The 18,134-nt window shown below is 42.0% G+C and overlaps 1 protein-coding gene across 1 annotated transcript in view; it reads left to right on the top strand.

Moving 5' to 3' along the window:
- The window catches only part of sgpp1b (sphingosine-1-phosphate phosphatase 1b), a 39,080-nt gene extending 22,175 nt beyond the window's left edge, over positions 1 to 16,905 (top strand). Inside the window, exons 3-4 of the mRNA XM_071543183.1 lie at positions 838 to 927; positions 16,354 to 16,905. Coding sequence (XP_071399284.1) covers positions 838 to 927; positions 16,354 to 16,905 — 642 coding nt within the window. The remainder of the gene's footprint in view (positions 1 to 837; positions 928 to 16,353) is intronic.
- The last annotated feature ends 1,229 nt before the right edge of the window (positions 16,906 to 18,134 follow it).

Raw genomic sequence — 18,134 nt, 5'->3', positions numbered from 1 at the left:
AGGATGCTGTGGTTTGACCCTTGCAGTCCTTGCTGTTGGTTACTTGTAATGTTGACGATCTAGAAATTGACACTTATTGCACTCACTGTAAGTAAGTGAGACTTTATTTATATAGCACTTTACAAAACAAGTGTTACAAAGTGCTTTACAAAAGGAAATAAAACAAAAGGCAAGTTATGCATTTATGCAAGTTATTAGTCGCTAAATGGCTAAAATTTTAAATGTAATTTTACTCAGGGTGGGAAATCAACACCAGCTATCCGCCAAATGCTGGTGCAATCTGTCTGGGACCAAAAAGTGTCCGGTAAGCTGATAACATAGACAAACTTACCAGAAGTTAGTCTACATTATCAGTTTACCAGCTACTGTGGTTGCATGGTAAACACCCATTACCTGGAGGTCCTTTGGTATTAAAAAAAATCTAGTTGGCTGATAAAATATAGAACGTGGCTGGTGAATGTTGGGATTAACTAGGAGCTGGTATCCTCCCTGATGTTAAACTTTGTTTGGCTGGGATCACACTTCCTTCATCCAATGTGTTTTGCTCTCTGACAGAAGTTCATTCATTTCAATTTGCATCCATGTGACTTATTCTTCTGTGCTGATTATGCATGCGTAAAGTAAAACAAATGTTGTCTGACCTGTTTTTACCAGGTTTTTTTCAGGAAAACATTTTGTCTGTACATCAAAGCTGCAACGAAAATTTATGTTGTATTGCTGCAATCAATAGCCAGGCCTAATTAGTTAAATCTCAGTACATTTGAGCCATAGGATCCTTGTGTTGAACTCAACAATAAATGCATGAAGGCCTAACAGTGTGTCTCTTCACCTCAACAGTACCCGTTCATACTGGGCTTCAGCCTGGCTCTCTGCTGGTGTCTTCTGGTCTGTGTCAGCCGAATCTACATGGGCATGCACTCTATCCTGGTAAGTCTGTAACACACACACACACACACACACACACACACACACACACACACACACACACACACACACACACACAGTCTATCTTTCTGATTATCGCTCTCCTTTCATTCATACCAGAGATCACACAATTTCTATCTCTTTATCTCTCTTTCTCTTTCTTTCCCTCATGCATTCACGCACTGTACCTTTTTCTTTATCTATCTCTTTCACTCACTCACACACACAATCTCTAGCTCTCTCTCTCTTTATCTCTCTTTCCTATTCTTTGACTTGCACACTCAAACACACCGACAGTGTATATTTTTCTCTAGCTCCTCCTTATCTTTCTCTTTCTCTCATACACATTGCACACACACACACACCACACACTATTTCTTTATCATCTGTCCCTCTCTTTAAGATAAGATATGATAAGATGAACTTCTTGGATTCTTGAGGGGAAATCAGGTAATTGCAGCAGCAAAGAATATATATATATACACACACTGAGCACTTTTTTTGGAACACGGTGTTCCTAATAAAGTGCTCAGTAAAGTAATAAAGTGCTCAGTACTAATACTGGTTAGGTATCAACTAGCAAAGTGACATCCTCCTGTGACATCCAGAATGCAACATCCTTGGACATGTTGCATTCTGGGATGCTTTTCTGCTCACCACAGTTGAAAAGAGGTTATCTGAGTTACTGAAGCCTTTCTGTCAGCTCCAACTAGTCTGGCCGTTCTCCTCTGACCTCTGACCTCTCTCATCAACAAGGCGTTTCCGTCCGCAGAACCGCCGCTCGCTGGATGTTTTTTATTTTTTGCACCGTTCTGTGTGAACTCTAGAGACTGTTGTGCGTGAAAATCCCAGGAGATCAGCAGGTTCAGAAATAGTCAAAGCAGCTCGTCTGGCACCAGCAGCCATGCCACGGTCAAAGTCACTGAGATCACATTTTTTCCCCGTTCTGATGTTTGATGTAAACTGAAGCTGCTGACCTGTATCTGCATGATCTGATGCATTGCACTGCTGCCACATGATTGGCTGACTGGATAATTGCATGAGTAAGCAGGTGTACAGGTGTTCCTAATAAAGTGCTCGGTGAGTGTACGTTACAATAAATAACACCTGCTGGAGATTGGCGCTACAGCCTCTTCATCACACTAATGCAGAGTTGCTTTCACACACACACACACACACACACACACACACAAACACAAACAGATGGTGCCAGCCTCGCCACCTGCAGCACCAGTATGCCGTCTGAACTTGATACCTGACCTGGTGGAAACAGTATCTGAACTGCAGTCACTTCAGTGCCAGAAGTGGGCTGGCCTCAGTTTCTGGTGTCAGCAACACTACCACCGGTGTAACCATAGAACTAGAACACACAGAACGGCCACTCATATTTAGCCATGAACCATTTGTCTGGGATGTCTGGTAATGTATAGAAAAAGATTTGGTAATTTTCAGGACTTGATAATAGAGATGAACAATTAATCGAAAAAAATTGAAACTACTGCAATTTCCAAATTACAGAGGCTGCAATTAATTGCTTAAAAGACAGTTCGGTCCAAAGTGGATTTGTGAACAAGGAGTTTTAGAGCTGCAGGTGATCTTTGGTCCATGAATCAAAACCTTTCATCAGACTCAAACTCAGTAAATCCTGCACACTGACATCTATTTTATTTATTTTTTTAACAAAATCACTTTTCTTTAAACAATTTTAAAGTTCTAAAAATGTATGACAAGAAAAACTTTTTTGATGATGTACAGTATATCACAGTTTTGCAGTTTTGTTTCAATCTGCATGGAGTACCAGATGGATGGGTTTGACTGCACCAGAATAGTTCACATAGCGTCAGATAAGTTGTCAGTCGCAGAAAAATATCCTAAACTTTCTGTCACTCATTGTATTGTATCCTAGTGTATGTGGCAAACTCCACCGCTCTGATACTGTAATGCTGAAATGCTAAGAATTATTTGTTGGGTACCATCTGACCTGATCTGTTTTGGCTGAGCTGATCAGCCAGGATGTGAAACGGTAAACCTTTCCACCCACTGGCTTGAGTCGGAGTTGGAGTTGGAATCTTAAACTTAAACTTAAACCTCCACACAATGGTTGTTTTACTGCCAAACTGGCTGGAAATCTAACCCACCGGAGCTAAAGTTTACCAGCGTTTTCCAGCAATTCACACCCAACCAGGGTTATTGTTGTGGTTGGAGAAAGGTGGCTGAGATTTTCAACCAAAATAATGTAAGACCTCACAGCGGTGGAAAGGATACAGTTTTTCGAAATCCCAACAGTGCCGAAAAGAAGAACTAGAAATAAAGAATTTAAACTTTTAGCAGAAGAGCGCTGCTCTTCAAACAGGTTTTCAGTCGTCAGTTAGCAGTAGCCATGGCCAATGCTGGTAGCCTAAAAATAAGTGCTTGATGGCTAATTTACTCTTCCCAATGAACTGACCTCTGACCTATAAGCACCTCAACCAGACTACAATAACCTAAATGTGCCCAATCCTAACAAACTTCCAAAGTAATTATGATTTTTTTTCAGTTAATTCAAAGCAGTTGTCTGGCTATTTTTGAGGCAGTGGGGATAATCCATTTATCTGAAAGCCTTTGGTTTAATAGGTATTCATTCTTAGCATTTTAATGTGTGTGCAGAACAAGGTTAATTCACCCTTAACCATTCTGATGCCTTGTTAAATGTCAAAAAACATCCAGGAGTCACACTCAACATGTTTCAGCTCTCCAGCCTTCATCAGCAATTGCTTGATGGCTTTTATGGGGTTTTTTTAAAATATTTTTTTTATGTTTTTGCGCCTCACCCTTGTCTTTCTTTTGATTTTTGAGTTGAGCACCTCCAGCCTCTACTTGTATTTTCCACTACATTGTTAATGTGACACATGCGACTGTCCTCACACATGCTTGGGCCTGTATCTTGACTGTATGCTCACTGCAGATGTAGGTGTTGGAGACATTACACGATAGCATCTCACAATTCGTGCCACAAGAGTATTATAGAATATTCCTGCCTGCAAAAACTTGCCCCCGCTACTGTGCTCTGTTCTTACGCTCTGGTAGATTTGCTTTGTCTGCTGCAGAGCTTTGGCTAGGTGAGATCACTGGGTGTGCAGAACAGGTACAGTCATGAAACTCATAATCATAACGTAATGCCGTTTGGTGGATGTTTTTACCCCAGTCGCCTTACAGTACCACCAGTAGATAAATCTTTAGTGTAGGTGGCTCCAGTGGGAGTCAAACCCCCAACTCTGACAGTGTCAGTGCCTTGCTCTACTAATTTAGCTACATATCTCTAACCCTGTCTGTCTGTCTCTGTATGCATTCACAGTTCATGCACGACAGGGTCCAAAATTGGGCCTGCCAAGCACCAAATGCCGTCCTACAGCGTTTGCACAAGATCCTTAAAGTGCTTAAAGTCTGTTGAATTTAACTTTTCAAAATTTAAGTGCTGGAATACCTGGAGAATGAGCCTGTTATGTGAGGAAGTGCTTAAAAAGACCTTGAAATAAATAGATGTTTGTGTATGTGTAATGTATTCTGAGAAAGATGACTTAAAAGCATGTGAAGATCGGGCTGGGCGATATGGTTGAAATCAATATCATGATAATCATAAGGATTTCAAATTAATGTTCATCTCATTGAACCGAATGGTGATGTTAGGTGTGGTGTCAAACAAAACTGAGATTTTCAAATAATGTTCCTACCATACCTCATTTTATGAGAGTTTGTAAGTAAAATTTGCTTGTCATCATCAATTCAGACAGCAGAAATGTGTCACGATATCAAAATATCTTCATATCATCACAATATGATTCCACTGAAAGACGGTAAACGATAATATTGAATTATCACCCAGCCCTATGTGAACATGTGATTTAAAGCATTGATGGTTGTTTAAATTGCAGTAAGGTTTACAGAAATGTTTCCTGCTTTTGTGCAAAAGAAATATAGTGCTGGAAAACGTCATTGAAAGTCCCTGAATTTGGTGTAATATTTTCTGTTTGAAGCTTAAAAATGCAATTTAATTTTGGATTCTGTTGCACTTGATAAATTAAACACTTTATCCATGATTTAGACCACCTGGTTTAGAGCCTACACAAAGTAGTATTGAAAACAGGTAAGGTGGCGTATTTCTATGAAAAATACCTATCAATTATTTTGGCTGGTATAAATTGTTCTTGACAGATACATTTTTTTTACTTTACCAGCCCTTAGTAGGTGAGCCAAAAAGTTAATTTCAGACAGTGGACAGATGTACAGTATCTGTCTGTGTTAGCTTCCCGCCCTCATGTCGGTCACATTAAGCTTCTATGGGGTAATGTCGCTCAGTGGTAAATGATGTCAGTCTCAGTGCACTGTTGGGGTTAGGCTGTCTGTCGCCGGAGCAACAGTGACCATGGTGATGCCTGTATCGTGTCACAGGGATTGATTGATAGGTGGTACGGGACCAGGAGCCGTGACTCAGTAAGGGCCGGTCCAGTAGACGTTACAGCAGACCTGGCTGTCATCCCAGACAAATTTTAGAAGGTAATTCCACATCCTAGATTCTCTTAAAAGGCTTTTTGTGGCCGTCTGGAGGTGGTGTCGCGGTTAAGACCTCCACCTCAGGAACCACAAGTACCTCTGCTGGTCTGGATCACATCTCACCAGATCCTTCTCTGCTGTGTCTGCCTCTGCTTTCCTACAATCTCATCAAAGAAAAAACACAACCGGACTGCCCACTCTCTTTCCAGATCTGCAAGGCTTTTTGTAGTACGCTGACCTAGATAATTTGTGTGAGATGGTAAATTTGGCACTTAATTATATTTAAGTTCTTAGTGTACAAATCATTATAGTGTACAGACCTGAGTTATACAGTTGAACTAGGCTACTTGAAGTGTGCCTGATTTACCTTGACATTTAAACAGCTTCAAAGCTGGAGAAATAATTTTCCTCATACTGTTGGCCCACAATGGCATTAACACTACCTACACCACTGCTAGTGAAGGTGAGACATTACAAATATAACTAGAAAATGTGCTCAGTAGAGACCAGACCTTCACCATGTCTGACAACACCCTGCAAGGCTTCACCCAGAGACATTACAAAAACCTTAAGAAGGCCCAGTGGTTCTTCCCTGCACAACCTTTTGTCAAAGTTGAAATATTTCGTGAATCTGTTCTGAAATGCACAAAAATGCACCTTTTGGTGGAAGACCACACCCACCACTACCCCTTTTGGCCAATAGGCATGAAAAGTTAACCGGTTCTTCCTAGGCCCATAACCAACCTTCATACCAAGTTTTGTGCAAATCCATGCCCAACATTTTGAGATATCCTGCTAACAGACGGACGGACAAACACACAGATGCGGGTGAAAACATTACCTCCTTGGCAGAGGTAAGCATCATTATTACACAATTACACCCAAAACATATACTTGTACAAGTATAGGCCCAGTGTTTAGAACTAGAACTTTTATGATATAGCCATAACACCAGAGAGGTTGATTTACTGTAATTATGGTTATGATGCCTCATACTGCTGGCAGCTCTAAAGTCCTCATAATCACATTAAAGAACATCCTTAAAAGGTATAATGCATTTTATACAACAGTTACAATGCATGTGTAGTGTCTGAAAACGTTATTCAAAGTAGTGTGCATACATAAGGATTAAAAACAGGAGAAAAATAACCAATAAACCATGGATATCTGTTCTTTATAGGAACTAACAGCGCAGTTGGAGCCCACCTTTGAGTCAATACATATGCATGGAAAATATTGTCAAGTCCCTACACACAAATGACTGCTCATTTTGTGTAGTTGTGGACCCACTGTCATTTCACATATTGTGGTATGTTGTGATTAATACTCCTCAGTTATAGAGTAATAAGGCCTAGTTGACTGTTCTATTGCCAAGCCACTATCAGCATGTGTCAAACTGAACACTGGCCAACATCTTGAACTCCAGTCAAGAAATTAAGCTCTGGAAAAAAACGACTGAATTCTGAAATGGAAAGTGCGTAGGAATAATAAAGTGCCCAATAATTAATAGCCTAAGTACCCAAGTAAAACCTGTTTCAGGACTACAAAGCACACTGCCAAAACGGGGACTGTAACTGGGAGAAATGTGGAACCAAAATCAGATTTACCTCCCGCTGCCACAGCTGTAAAAAGATTAGTGGGGAAACACTGGTTTGGAGGAGAGAAATTAGAAAATACAGTTGAGTGCTTTGTTTGTCTTTCCACTAACAGCAGGAACCATTTAGCCACTTCTTCCCCTCCCTTCTTCTACTTTTCCTACTCTTCCACCCATTCCTGCTATGCTGCCTCTTTCTCCTGCTGATACTCCTCATCTGCTTCTCCTCCACAACCCTTTCCTCTTCTTCCTCCTGCCCCTCTGTGTAGCTCAATGTTAAGAGCAAGGCGCCAACACTGCCAGAGTTAGGGATTTGATTCCCATTAGTGCCACTCATCGCAGAAATGTGTGCGCTTGTGGTATAGTAAGGCGCTTTGGCTGCAGCATCCACCGGTTGGCTGGTCTTCCTCCTACTCCTCTTCCTAAGTTTCACGCCTAAAATACACAGCATGCGCAACGTTTGCATATCTGAACTTTTTGCGGCCCAGTTGCAGCACTTCAGGTGTTTTAAGCTGCTACACCGCAATCTGCCGGTTGTATTGTGCCTATCTACATTTTACCTATGGATAAGTGAACACAATTTCCTAGTTTTGCTTATTCTTCCATAAACAACTCATGTTGTACCATGAGCAATATTAATGTACCATGTAGGGTACTAATGTCACTTTTTTTTTTGAGAATGTAGGTGTACTTTAGCCAAACAGAAGCATCTCAGCGGCTCCATAGATAACCTCATCTCCAACATTTGTTTCAGTGGTGCATGTATCTAGGGCTTCAACTAACAATTATTTTCATTGTCGATTAATCTGTCGATATTTTCTCCATTAATCGATTAGTTGTTTGGTCTATAAAATGTCAGAAAATGGTGAAAAATGTCGATCAGTGTTTCCCAAAGCCCAAGATGACGTCCTCAAATGTCTTGTTTTGTCCACAACCCAAAGATATTCAGTTTACTGTCATAGAGGAGTAAAGAAACCAGAAAATATTCACATTTAAGAAGCTGGAATCAGAGAATTTTGACTTATTTTTCTTAAAAAATTACTCAAACCGATTAATCGATTATCAAAATAGTTGGCGATTAATTTATAGTTGACAACTAATCGATTAATCATTGCAGCTCTACATGTATCCTTTATTTTGTTTACAGGCATGGTGATAAATGACTATAATAAGCAAAATCTTGGCATATATACACATTTATATGGCTCAAATACGTAAGAGAACGCGGTGTAGTGCAACAAAAATAGAAGCCATGCGTATCTCCAAAGCTGTGGCTCTGATCCGGCTCCGTTCCAGATCCCTCAGTGCGTTGCGTGCTGCAGCTGCATTGAAGTAGCGGAGCCATCAGACTGACTGACACCCATTCACTTCCTATTAATCTGTGGGTTTACATGGCATACAGCTCATTTCCACCTGGTAGCACAGACTAATGGTTGTTATTGGAGCTGAATGTTCCGTCATCTCGCCATATGAGATTGTTTTGTTTCAGGGAGGTTGGAGCTGAACACACGGAGAGTCATTTGCGGCCGGGGCTGCCAGGCCTGCCGGGCACATAATGTGTTCTGGAAATCATCACGCCCAATGAAACTACTTCCTCCTCCTTTGTTGTACAGGAAGAGCTTGGAGACATAAAGCTGTTCTGGTATAGATGATGTCGACGGCATCTGAGAACATTTTATCAAGACTGCTGAGCGCTTTCACTCAGTTTTGGTGTTTTTCTTCTGTTTTTGCTTGATTTGAAGGTTTGCGTCGTCCTTTATGGGTTTAATTACATAAGTCTAAAGAAGAGGTATATTTTAACCCTTATTTATCCAGCGATAGCACCACTCTGCTGGAGAAGTTTAATTACTTGAATTCAGCAACCTTCCAGTCACACATCTGCTTCTCAAACCTTTAAGGTGCGATCACACTTAGAGTTCATTTTGTTTGGTTTGAACATAGAAAAATTTTACTTTGTTGCATTTTTGTGTTTTGTTTAGGTTCACACTGCCCAATTATAAGCGAACAGTTTGGAGCATTTTCTTATGCTGTCAGATGTCAACATCCATCTCCTTATACCCATAAAACCTTGCACTTTGGGGTTGTTTCATGCAGTTGGTTCAGTTGTTCTCACTTTTAACAAACCGCTGTGACTGGCATTTTCAGGTGTCTTGGGAGTTCAGATAAAGCACTTCAAACATGCCTGGTGTGAACGTGCCCTTAGACTACAGTCACCCCCATTTAAATCTGAATTGACTTCCTCGGTATGCAAAGTCCTGATTCGGCTGGATGTCGTCCACCTGATCACGTCCCAGTATGTCGACCTTGTTTTCTGCTGCTGTTGGCTGAACTGCTTGGCCCCGTGTGTGACTCATTAAGTCAAAGATCTGCAATCATCTTATCTAACGAGTCCTGATAGCTGATCCTATTAAGTCATTAAGGATTCCAGATGTACAACAAGCTCTGGGGTTGCGGGGGTCAGAGCTGGTTAGGCCTTCTATACAAGAGTCAAGCCTCCGATGGATGGAGCAAGGCACTAACACTGACAGGGTTAGGGGTTCGATTCCCACTCAGGCCACCCATGCTAAAAATGTACAAACCCATGGTACTGTAAGGTGCTTTGGATAAAAGTGTCCACCACATCGCACTGTAGCACATGCTTGTCCTCTTTCTAGACGTTTGCCTTTTTGGCATTTTTGCCTTTTTAAAGTAGAGAGAGGCAGGAAAGACTGGGAGAGAGGGGGGATAAGACACAACAAAGGTCCCAGGCCAGATTCGAGCCCAGGACATCACATTTATGTGGTCTGTGCCTTAGACCACTGAGCCACCAGGACGTCCCAATTCTAGACTCTTTTAAAGCAGGGCGTTTTCGTCATTTCGCAATTCCCCTTGCTTGTGTCAATCGAGAAGAAACTTGCAGAGAGCTGACTCACGACATGTACACTCACCGAGCACTTTATTAGGAACACCTGTACACCTGCTTATTCATGCAATTATCCATTCAGCCAATCATGTGTCAGCAGTGCAATGCATCAGATCATGCAGATACAGGTCAGCAGCTTCAGTTCATGTTCACATCAAACATCAGAACGGGGGAAAAAATGTGATCTCAGTGACTTTGACCGCGGCATGGCTGTTTGAGTATTTCTGAACCTGCTGATCTCCTGGGATTTTCACGCACAACAGTCTCTAGAGTTTAAAAAAACAAAAAAACATCCAGTGAGCGGCGGTTCTGCGGACGGAAACGCCTTGTTGATGAGAGGTCAGAGGTCAGAGGAGAACGGCCAGACTGGTTGGAGCTGACAGAAAGGCTTCAGTAACTCAGATAACCTCTTTACAACTGTGGAGAGCAGAAAAGCATCCCAGAATGCAACACGTCCAACCTGGAGGAGGATGGCACTTTGGTAGCTGGTTGACACTGAGCTGAAAGCTGATACCTACCCAGTATTAGTAAGGTGTTCCTAATAAAGTGCTCGGTGAGTGTATATCATTAAGAGAAGGGTGATAAAACTTTGCAAGGGCAGCAGTAAGGTGATAAATTGCACAAAGTTTTCCTGTTGGTTATCTTATAGTTGAGTCAGGTTTAAACCTTTGACCGAGAGGAGCCGGATGCTGAGACACAGGCCTCCCAGAGTGAAGGATGCTGGGTAATTCCAGGGAGAGCCCAGTGCCAAGTGGAGGACATCGTGATTTGTTGTTTGGTGGTGATTAACTGTCAGTGTCTTATGTCATTTTTTGGCACCGTGATGGAAAACTCATCGATAACGGGGTTCATACAGTCATGGAAAAACCTGGATAGGTCATGGAATTTGAACATTGGGTCTTTATGGACAGGGCAGGATACTTGAACTCTTCACATTCAGTCATTATTAAATTTCAAAGCGAAAATACAATATATGACATGAATCAAAAATGAAGTGCAGAATGCATGTCAACGGAAGTTACAATCGACTTTGCACAGATATTAAACATGGCCCCAAACGGAAAGGACAAACACAGACAATTACAACAACAGAAAGAAAACAAGAAAGAAAATAAGCTTATTAGATTTTTTAAATAAGACCTGGGGCGTTCAATTCATTAAAAAACAGCAACATATGACCATAGACACTCAAATATCAAATATTGGATATAGAAAATGTGGTGTGTGTCATGGAAGTCTTTGAAAATATGTTGAAACCCTTTAATAATAAAATACAGCTTAATCCTTATTCATATAATTTCATATGAAAAATTGTAGTATTTTTATCAAACATTTGCCATAACTCTTTGGATGTTTGAGAGAAAGAGAGAGAAAGCATTAGCACATGCATGCTGTTTTACCATTGACTATTTTTCAGATAACTAGTGTATGTCTACCACTGACCTGGCATTTGGACTCTTAGATCAATGCCATGCACATATTTCTCTCTTATTGTGTTCCTGCTTTATTAGACAGTAGGTGAACCCTAACCCAGCAAGGAATATGGGGGAGAAAGAGGGAATGACACGTAACAAAGGCAGTGAGCTGGATTTGAACCTGTGGCACATGGAATAAACTTCAGCCCACGGAGGCTCCACACACATATTCTTCATCTGCTGACTCTGTATTTGAGCTACTGGTCGCGTATCTGAGTGATGAATTCAAACCTGAGATCCCATTTCCTTATGACAGTGCCATTATATTAAATTATACAACGGGTCGTTTCAGCCAAGCAGCCCGATCAAAGACGCCTTCCAACCAAAGGGTGTACTTTATTGGCTTTTATTCCAGCTACTGTTGTTGTAACCTGGGAGTGAGTTAACTTTCTTTATTGTTGTTTATTCTTATTGCCTCTTTGTACACATGCATTGATTACCATTGTATAAAAACCATAATATCCTTACGAATGTGCTTATTGCATCACAGAAGAGAATTCCCTCATGGGCATTATTGCTGTACTAGAAAAGAAATGGCTGACACGTTGGTGAATAAACGACTGGGGGAGCATCAAGTTCAAGTTTTATTTGTCATATGTAGGCTACAGGTAAAAAAAACACAGTGCAATGAAATTCTTACTTGCTGTGCTCCAGCTCAATGTCTGAAGTAAACTCCAGGATGCAGGGATGTTTTTTCTATTTTCATTGTCTCACCTTTTGTATCTGGCACCTGTCCAGGGTTCTGGGTGTGCCCACACTACATGTGCCTCCATGCTGCAGTGCTGTTACATCACTGATAAAGCCTCTGTAGACAGTTAAATAGGTTAGGGTTAGAGGTAGATACATGTTGCTTGCAGTGCAACATGTGTCTACCTCTGGCCTTTTGGACTGTGCTGCAACTGGGCCTTTAACCACTTAAATTCTGATTAATTTCTCCCTAGTGGGTGAGGAAAAGAAGTTGTTCTCCGAGTTGCAACTAGATTTTCCTTAGTTTGTGGCTTGAGTGGTAAAGAAAACAACTTTTATAAAGGGGGAAGAGCCTGCACACTAAGCGGTTTTCACGTGATCTGAAAATAAATCGTTTTATTTTCAGATCATGTGACTTCTGTATTGATAGCCTATATATATACGTAAGAGGAAATGTTTGTTCTGTAATTACCTGATGAAGATCTGACTGATCACGTTGTCTATTAACTATTAAAAGTTGTAAAACGCAGTTTAGTGTTCAGGCTCTTCCTCCTTTCTAAGTGTTTGACTCTCGGCCCGGCACCTACTTAACCTGGCTGTCACACTCCTCTCCAAGGAAAACAACTTTACCTGTACTCTTGTTCAATACCATGCACATATTCTTTATGTGCTAATTTTAACCGTAGTGGGAAGTTAGTACAGGCCACCAGCCTAATGCTGTTGTGCATTTTTCTACTGTAAAAGCCTCTGCGCCAAGTAACCAGCTGGATCATTTGGACGTTCTTTCCTATTCTAAACACTGGGAAACGGTGAAAGCGGCTGCTGAGTTTTGCGTTCCTGGTGGATGGAAAAGTTACTTTATTATACTATATATTACTTTACTCCCTTATTCTGCTGCTGCATTTGTGCTATAGCATTTTTTGACTGATATAGTCAAACTTGGGGCACTCATTCCTTCATGGCAGTGGTGCTGAGAGTCTGCAGGTTTTTCTTCCGGCCAAAGACCACCAGCTGATTTCACCTTCAAGCAGGAGCAGCTTTGTGATTTGTGAATTTGTAATTTGTGTAGTGTTGGGTTGGAAGGAAAAGCCTGCAGACTGCCGGCCCTCCGCGGCACATGACTGGACACCGCTGCTTTATGGCGTTGTCATTACCTCACCGTCAGATCCTCACACAGTAAAACGTGGCTTTGCAGTGGAACATGTGCTGTCAGCTGGCCCGCAGCGGTCGGGACACAAGTTCCCCGCTGAGCAGAGTGCCAACATGTGACGCTGCCGTACGGCTGCTGCGGCACATGTGGGCCGGCGTGGGTTAATGACCGACCGGCCGGCCGCTGCCAGGAAGGTGAGATCGGGCCTGATACGACTCCTGGAAAGTGTTAAGTGACAACTGTAACCTGGGGCTGGTGGCCAGGTTTTTTCACCTGCCACTTCCTCTATTTCACCAGTCAAAATAGATTTTTAAACTAGATAGGAACTTCAAGGTAGCACCTAGTTGGTTAGCTGCCAAAATGACTGCCAGAGTGGACTAACTCAGTGGTTCTCAACCTTTTTCATATCAAGGACCCCTAATGTAGTCCACATTAGGGCCATGGACCCCCATTTGATGAGATTTTGTCTCTCGGACCCATATCTGAAAATATTTTTATTGTTAGATATGATTTTGTCCAGAACTCCATGACTATCTTTATTGTAGGTAGAGAGATAACTGTGAAACTATGATCAAAAAAGCTATTCTTCACATTGTATAATTGTTCTTGTAAATTAAATAATGAAGTTTGACGATTCATCAATTTGCTGGGGACCCGCTGGGATGCCCTCAAGGACCCCTGGTGGTCCCCGGACCCCACGTTGAGAACCACTGGACTAACTTACCAGCCACAGACCAGATTTCACAGCTGGTACCATAACATTTATAAATGACTTGTAACATGACTTATAACATTTATAAATGACATCCCACTGCTTTGAATTTGATTAAGAATGAATGTATCCTCAAAATCACATTTGAATAGCATCAAATCCCTGAAACCAAACGGTCTGTCTGTGTTATTTTACTTGAATTGGCCTTTTATTTTAATATATTTTTTGAGCAAGGTTAACAAACTTTTTTTTCAAGATTTTGAGTCATTGCCTCATGCCAAACGGATTGGTTATTGCTTATGACGTGTAGACTATGTACTTGTTCAGTTGTTTCATCAAAATCAAATATATTGTAAAAAGCAAAAGATACAAAAAGTGCGGTAAAATAATTTTGTTCCTCAAATTATTGAGACTAATAATGATGATTGTAATACCTGGCAAAATATTCAGGATCACCATTTTTTGTAATTTTAGAAATATTAGTGCAGCCCTAGTTCTTGGTCAACCTGCCTGGTTAAATCAGGGATAAAGTTGAGAAGTTAAATACACAGATAGATGCACACACACTTTATCTGTACAGTGTGTGTGTGTGTGTGTGTGTGTGTCAGTTTGCTGCGGGTCGGTAAATATACGTCTCTGATGACCGTTAAGCTGACGCTGCTCTTGGTCCAGAGTTCACTGCCATGTTGGACTCACTGCTTTCCTGTTTCCCACTGCTGCTGTTCAACTTCCTGTTTTCATCACTGGGAAATGCACCAATAAATTACTTATTTGTAGTTATTTGTATGTAGTCTTATTTTAACTTGATTGAATGACATTAAAGTTTAAAATCAGTTGGTACAGTTGCACCTCAGCCCAATGGTTGTCATTTATTGAGTGTCACATGTATTAGGCACCCTAGATTTTTTATATAAATTTTTTCTTAGAAGTTTATTTGTTTTCTGCATTAGTGCATCAGTAGACCGCTGTTTATAGTAAATTTGTTTATATTTAGAAACAAATGTCATTATTTTTGAAAGCATCTATACTTTACGGAATATTTTTTACACGTGCCTAAGACTTTTGTACAGTCCTGTATATAAACCTCTCTCTATGATTTAAGAGGTGATGCAGTGTATTAAATCCGTCCCTTTTGTTAACGATAGATTTTAGGTAATATGTGACAAAGTCGTAGTTCACCTCTGAATTTCTGTTAAACATGTTTAACATGCTTTTTTGTGACACTTAAGGAGAACTTTCTCTGTTAGCTTATTACAATAGTAATTCTAATATGTTCTCCAATAGTGAGTAAAATAATAGTGAAATTAAGCTATTCCTCAATTACATTTTTTCTTCCACCAGGATCATCATGACAGGTGAAGACTATATAGTCATAAGGAAGGCTTGTATCTATTAGAGCTGAAAGATATTGACAAAAAATCAAATTGCGATTATTTGACAGAATATTGCAATTGTGATTTCAACTGCGAACAAGTTTTTCTTGTCATACATTTTTTAGAGCTTTAAAATTGTTTAAAGAAAAGTGATTTTAAAAAACTGAGTTTTAGTATGATGAAATGTTTTGATTCATTGACCAGAGATTACCAGCAGCTCTAAAACTCCTTGTTCAAAAATCCATTTTGGACGCATCTCTTTTTAAAGGTCCCATATGGTGTAAAACAGGATGGATGTGCTATCTAAACATGGTGAAAGTATCAAACACACAATCCATATTAGAAAAGCGAGCCTCTAAACGAGCCGTTTGGACTTCCGTAACTTTGTGACGTCACAAAGGTTCGCTCATTATCATTTTTGTAAGAAATAATAGACTAACAAAGTGTTTTTTTCAAAGCGGTTGAGCGGTTGTCATTGTTTATTACCGGAGAGTTTTCCCTACCTGTAGCCGTTGGGCCGCGGCGTCTCACGTTTCACTCTGGAAACGGTTAGCCGATCGGAACGGAGGGGGTCGTTAATATTAATGAGCCTTAAAGACACGGCAACAGAAACGGCCTGTTCTTGGTAAGGCTCAGAGAGATGCTGGAAAATGAACGTGGAGAAATGGATTGAGAGTGTTTTTGGTTCATGACACCACACACACAGCTTTGAATGGACAGAAAGACACAAAATAAAACACTGGACAGTGGAGAATATGGGACCTTTAAGTTCATATTTCCATTTTTTTTTTTTTGATTAATTGTTCAGCTCTAGTATTTGTGTGTATGAGGATATGACTGTTTGAGTTCATGTGCTTTCATATTGTGCACAGGAAGCCAGCTGTCCTGTCCCAAAGCCACAGGATCAATTGGTGAATCCTCCTCCAGCCGTGTGTCGATCTGGGTAACGGTGTTGATCTGGATGCTGTGTGTGACCCTCTGTCTTTTCTGTTTGTGTTTCCTGCAGGATGTCATGGTCGGCGTCCTGTACAGCGTCCTGATCCTGCTGTTCTTCCTGCCGGCCTTGGACCTGATCGACAACTTCAACTTGACCTGCCGCTACGCGCCGCTCATCATCATCTCCCTCCACCTGGCGCTGGGCCTGTTCTCCTTCACCCTGGACACCTGGAGCACCTCGCGGGGCGACACCGCTCAGATCCTGGGCACGGGCGCCGGCGTGGCCCTGGCCTCCCACGTCAACCGCCTCCTGGGTCTGATGCCCGACCCGCCGCCGGACCTGCTGCCCTTCTCCCTGCCCCCGCTCAGCGCCGGCCTGGTGGGCCTGGGCGTGCTGAGGCTCTTCCTGGGCGTGCTGGTGCTGGTGGCCACGCGGGCGCTGATGAAGGCCGTCACCATCCCCCTGGTGTGCCGGGTGTTCGGCGTTCCCAGCGGCGACGTGCGGAAGGCCCGGCAGCACATGGAGGTGGAGCTGCCCTACCGCTACATCGTCTACGGGACGGTGGGCTTCAACGTGCTCTTCCTGGTTCCCCTGCTCTTCAGCCACATGCAGCTGTCCTGATCGGGACGGCCGGTTCACCTCCTGGTCGGTCGCTGGAGGGAGTGACCCCCACTGAACACTACCCAGAATGCTGTTCTCAGATCGGTTTTGCTATTTCTCCCATCCAGAGCCCCTTTCCTACCAGAGGCAGGCGGGCTGCGACTGGATTGAGGTGAATTTACCGCCTCAACGCTGATCTGGATGCTGACATGCCATCAGTTTTTGCAGTTTCTCCCACTTTTGGCTCAGGATAGGATCGAGGGAGGCTGAACCTGATGTCCCAGCATTCAAAGGGGCAGCTGAACCCCAGACTGTCCTGGCCAAACCTCGCCTCACCTCACTCACTTGCTCTTTGAGTGCGGCCTAGCGGCAGGCTGTGGAACCTGCTCAAAACCATCACCAGGGAAAGGCTTTGTAAATTTGGCCTCGACCGGTATCTTCTATCTACTGTGGCAAGTCGTATCTATCTACTCTATTCTCTAAATTATTTAAAAGTAAAATAAAATCAAAATGGCTCCGCCCGTTCGCCCTGATCCCAGGAGGCTTTGCAACGGCTCGGCAATTTTCTAGCCGAACGTCGGCTCCCCAGCCGGCCTCGTTCTTATTAACAGCAGAAACCTTTTAGCAGCGGCCTGTAAAAGACTGTTTGACTGAAGCCACTGATAGCTGCAGGCCCGACCTGAGTCTTAGTATTTTCATTATTATTATTATTACTGTTAATGCTATTATTCGAAGAGTTCAGGCAAAGAACCATACAAGCACACAGTAGGTTTTTGGAAGTTTTCAAGCATCACTGTCTTGAGACTGTGCATGTCAGTGTATTGTGAATTCAAAGGAAAACGTTCGTAACATTCGTTCTCTACGTTTTTATGGAGCGACATGTACAACCGCCAGTTTTTTTCGCGAGGGCAGGAAGCTTCACTTTCTTTATCCACTGTTGTAGCAGCTGATGCAAAAAAATCACCAGCCAAAAAGTTAGTAACTCCTTTAAAAACAACAACCAGAATTTACGGTTGGCTAACGTTGGCTGTCCAAACCCTTTCAAAGTTTGTATGGTTCTTTGTCAGAAAATCTTCATAATATTGATATTTGATCTTCCTCTCCTTTGTCTCACCTCTCAATGCAATAAGACCCTTATGATTTATATATTGCCCTTCCCTGTATTGGAGATATTTGACCTTTGACCTCTCGTCGCCCCTGTGGAGTGGACAGTCCTGTGTGAAACTTCACTGAATATTTTGTTACCTGTC

The sequence above is a fragment of the Centroberyx affinis genome, unplaced genomic scaffold (genome assembly GCF_046629955.1).
Source record: "Centroberyx affinis isolate AG114_WGS23_722 - 3 ecotype Tasmania unplaced genomic scaffold, CSIRO-AGI_Caff_v1 ptg004259l_1, whole genome shotgun sequence".
Taxonomy (NCBI): Eukaryota; Metazoa; Chordata; class Actinopteri; order Beryciformes; family Berycidae; genus Centroberyx; species Centroberyx affinis.
This window is presented reverse-complemented; position numbering and strand designations above follow the sequence as displayed.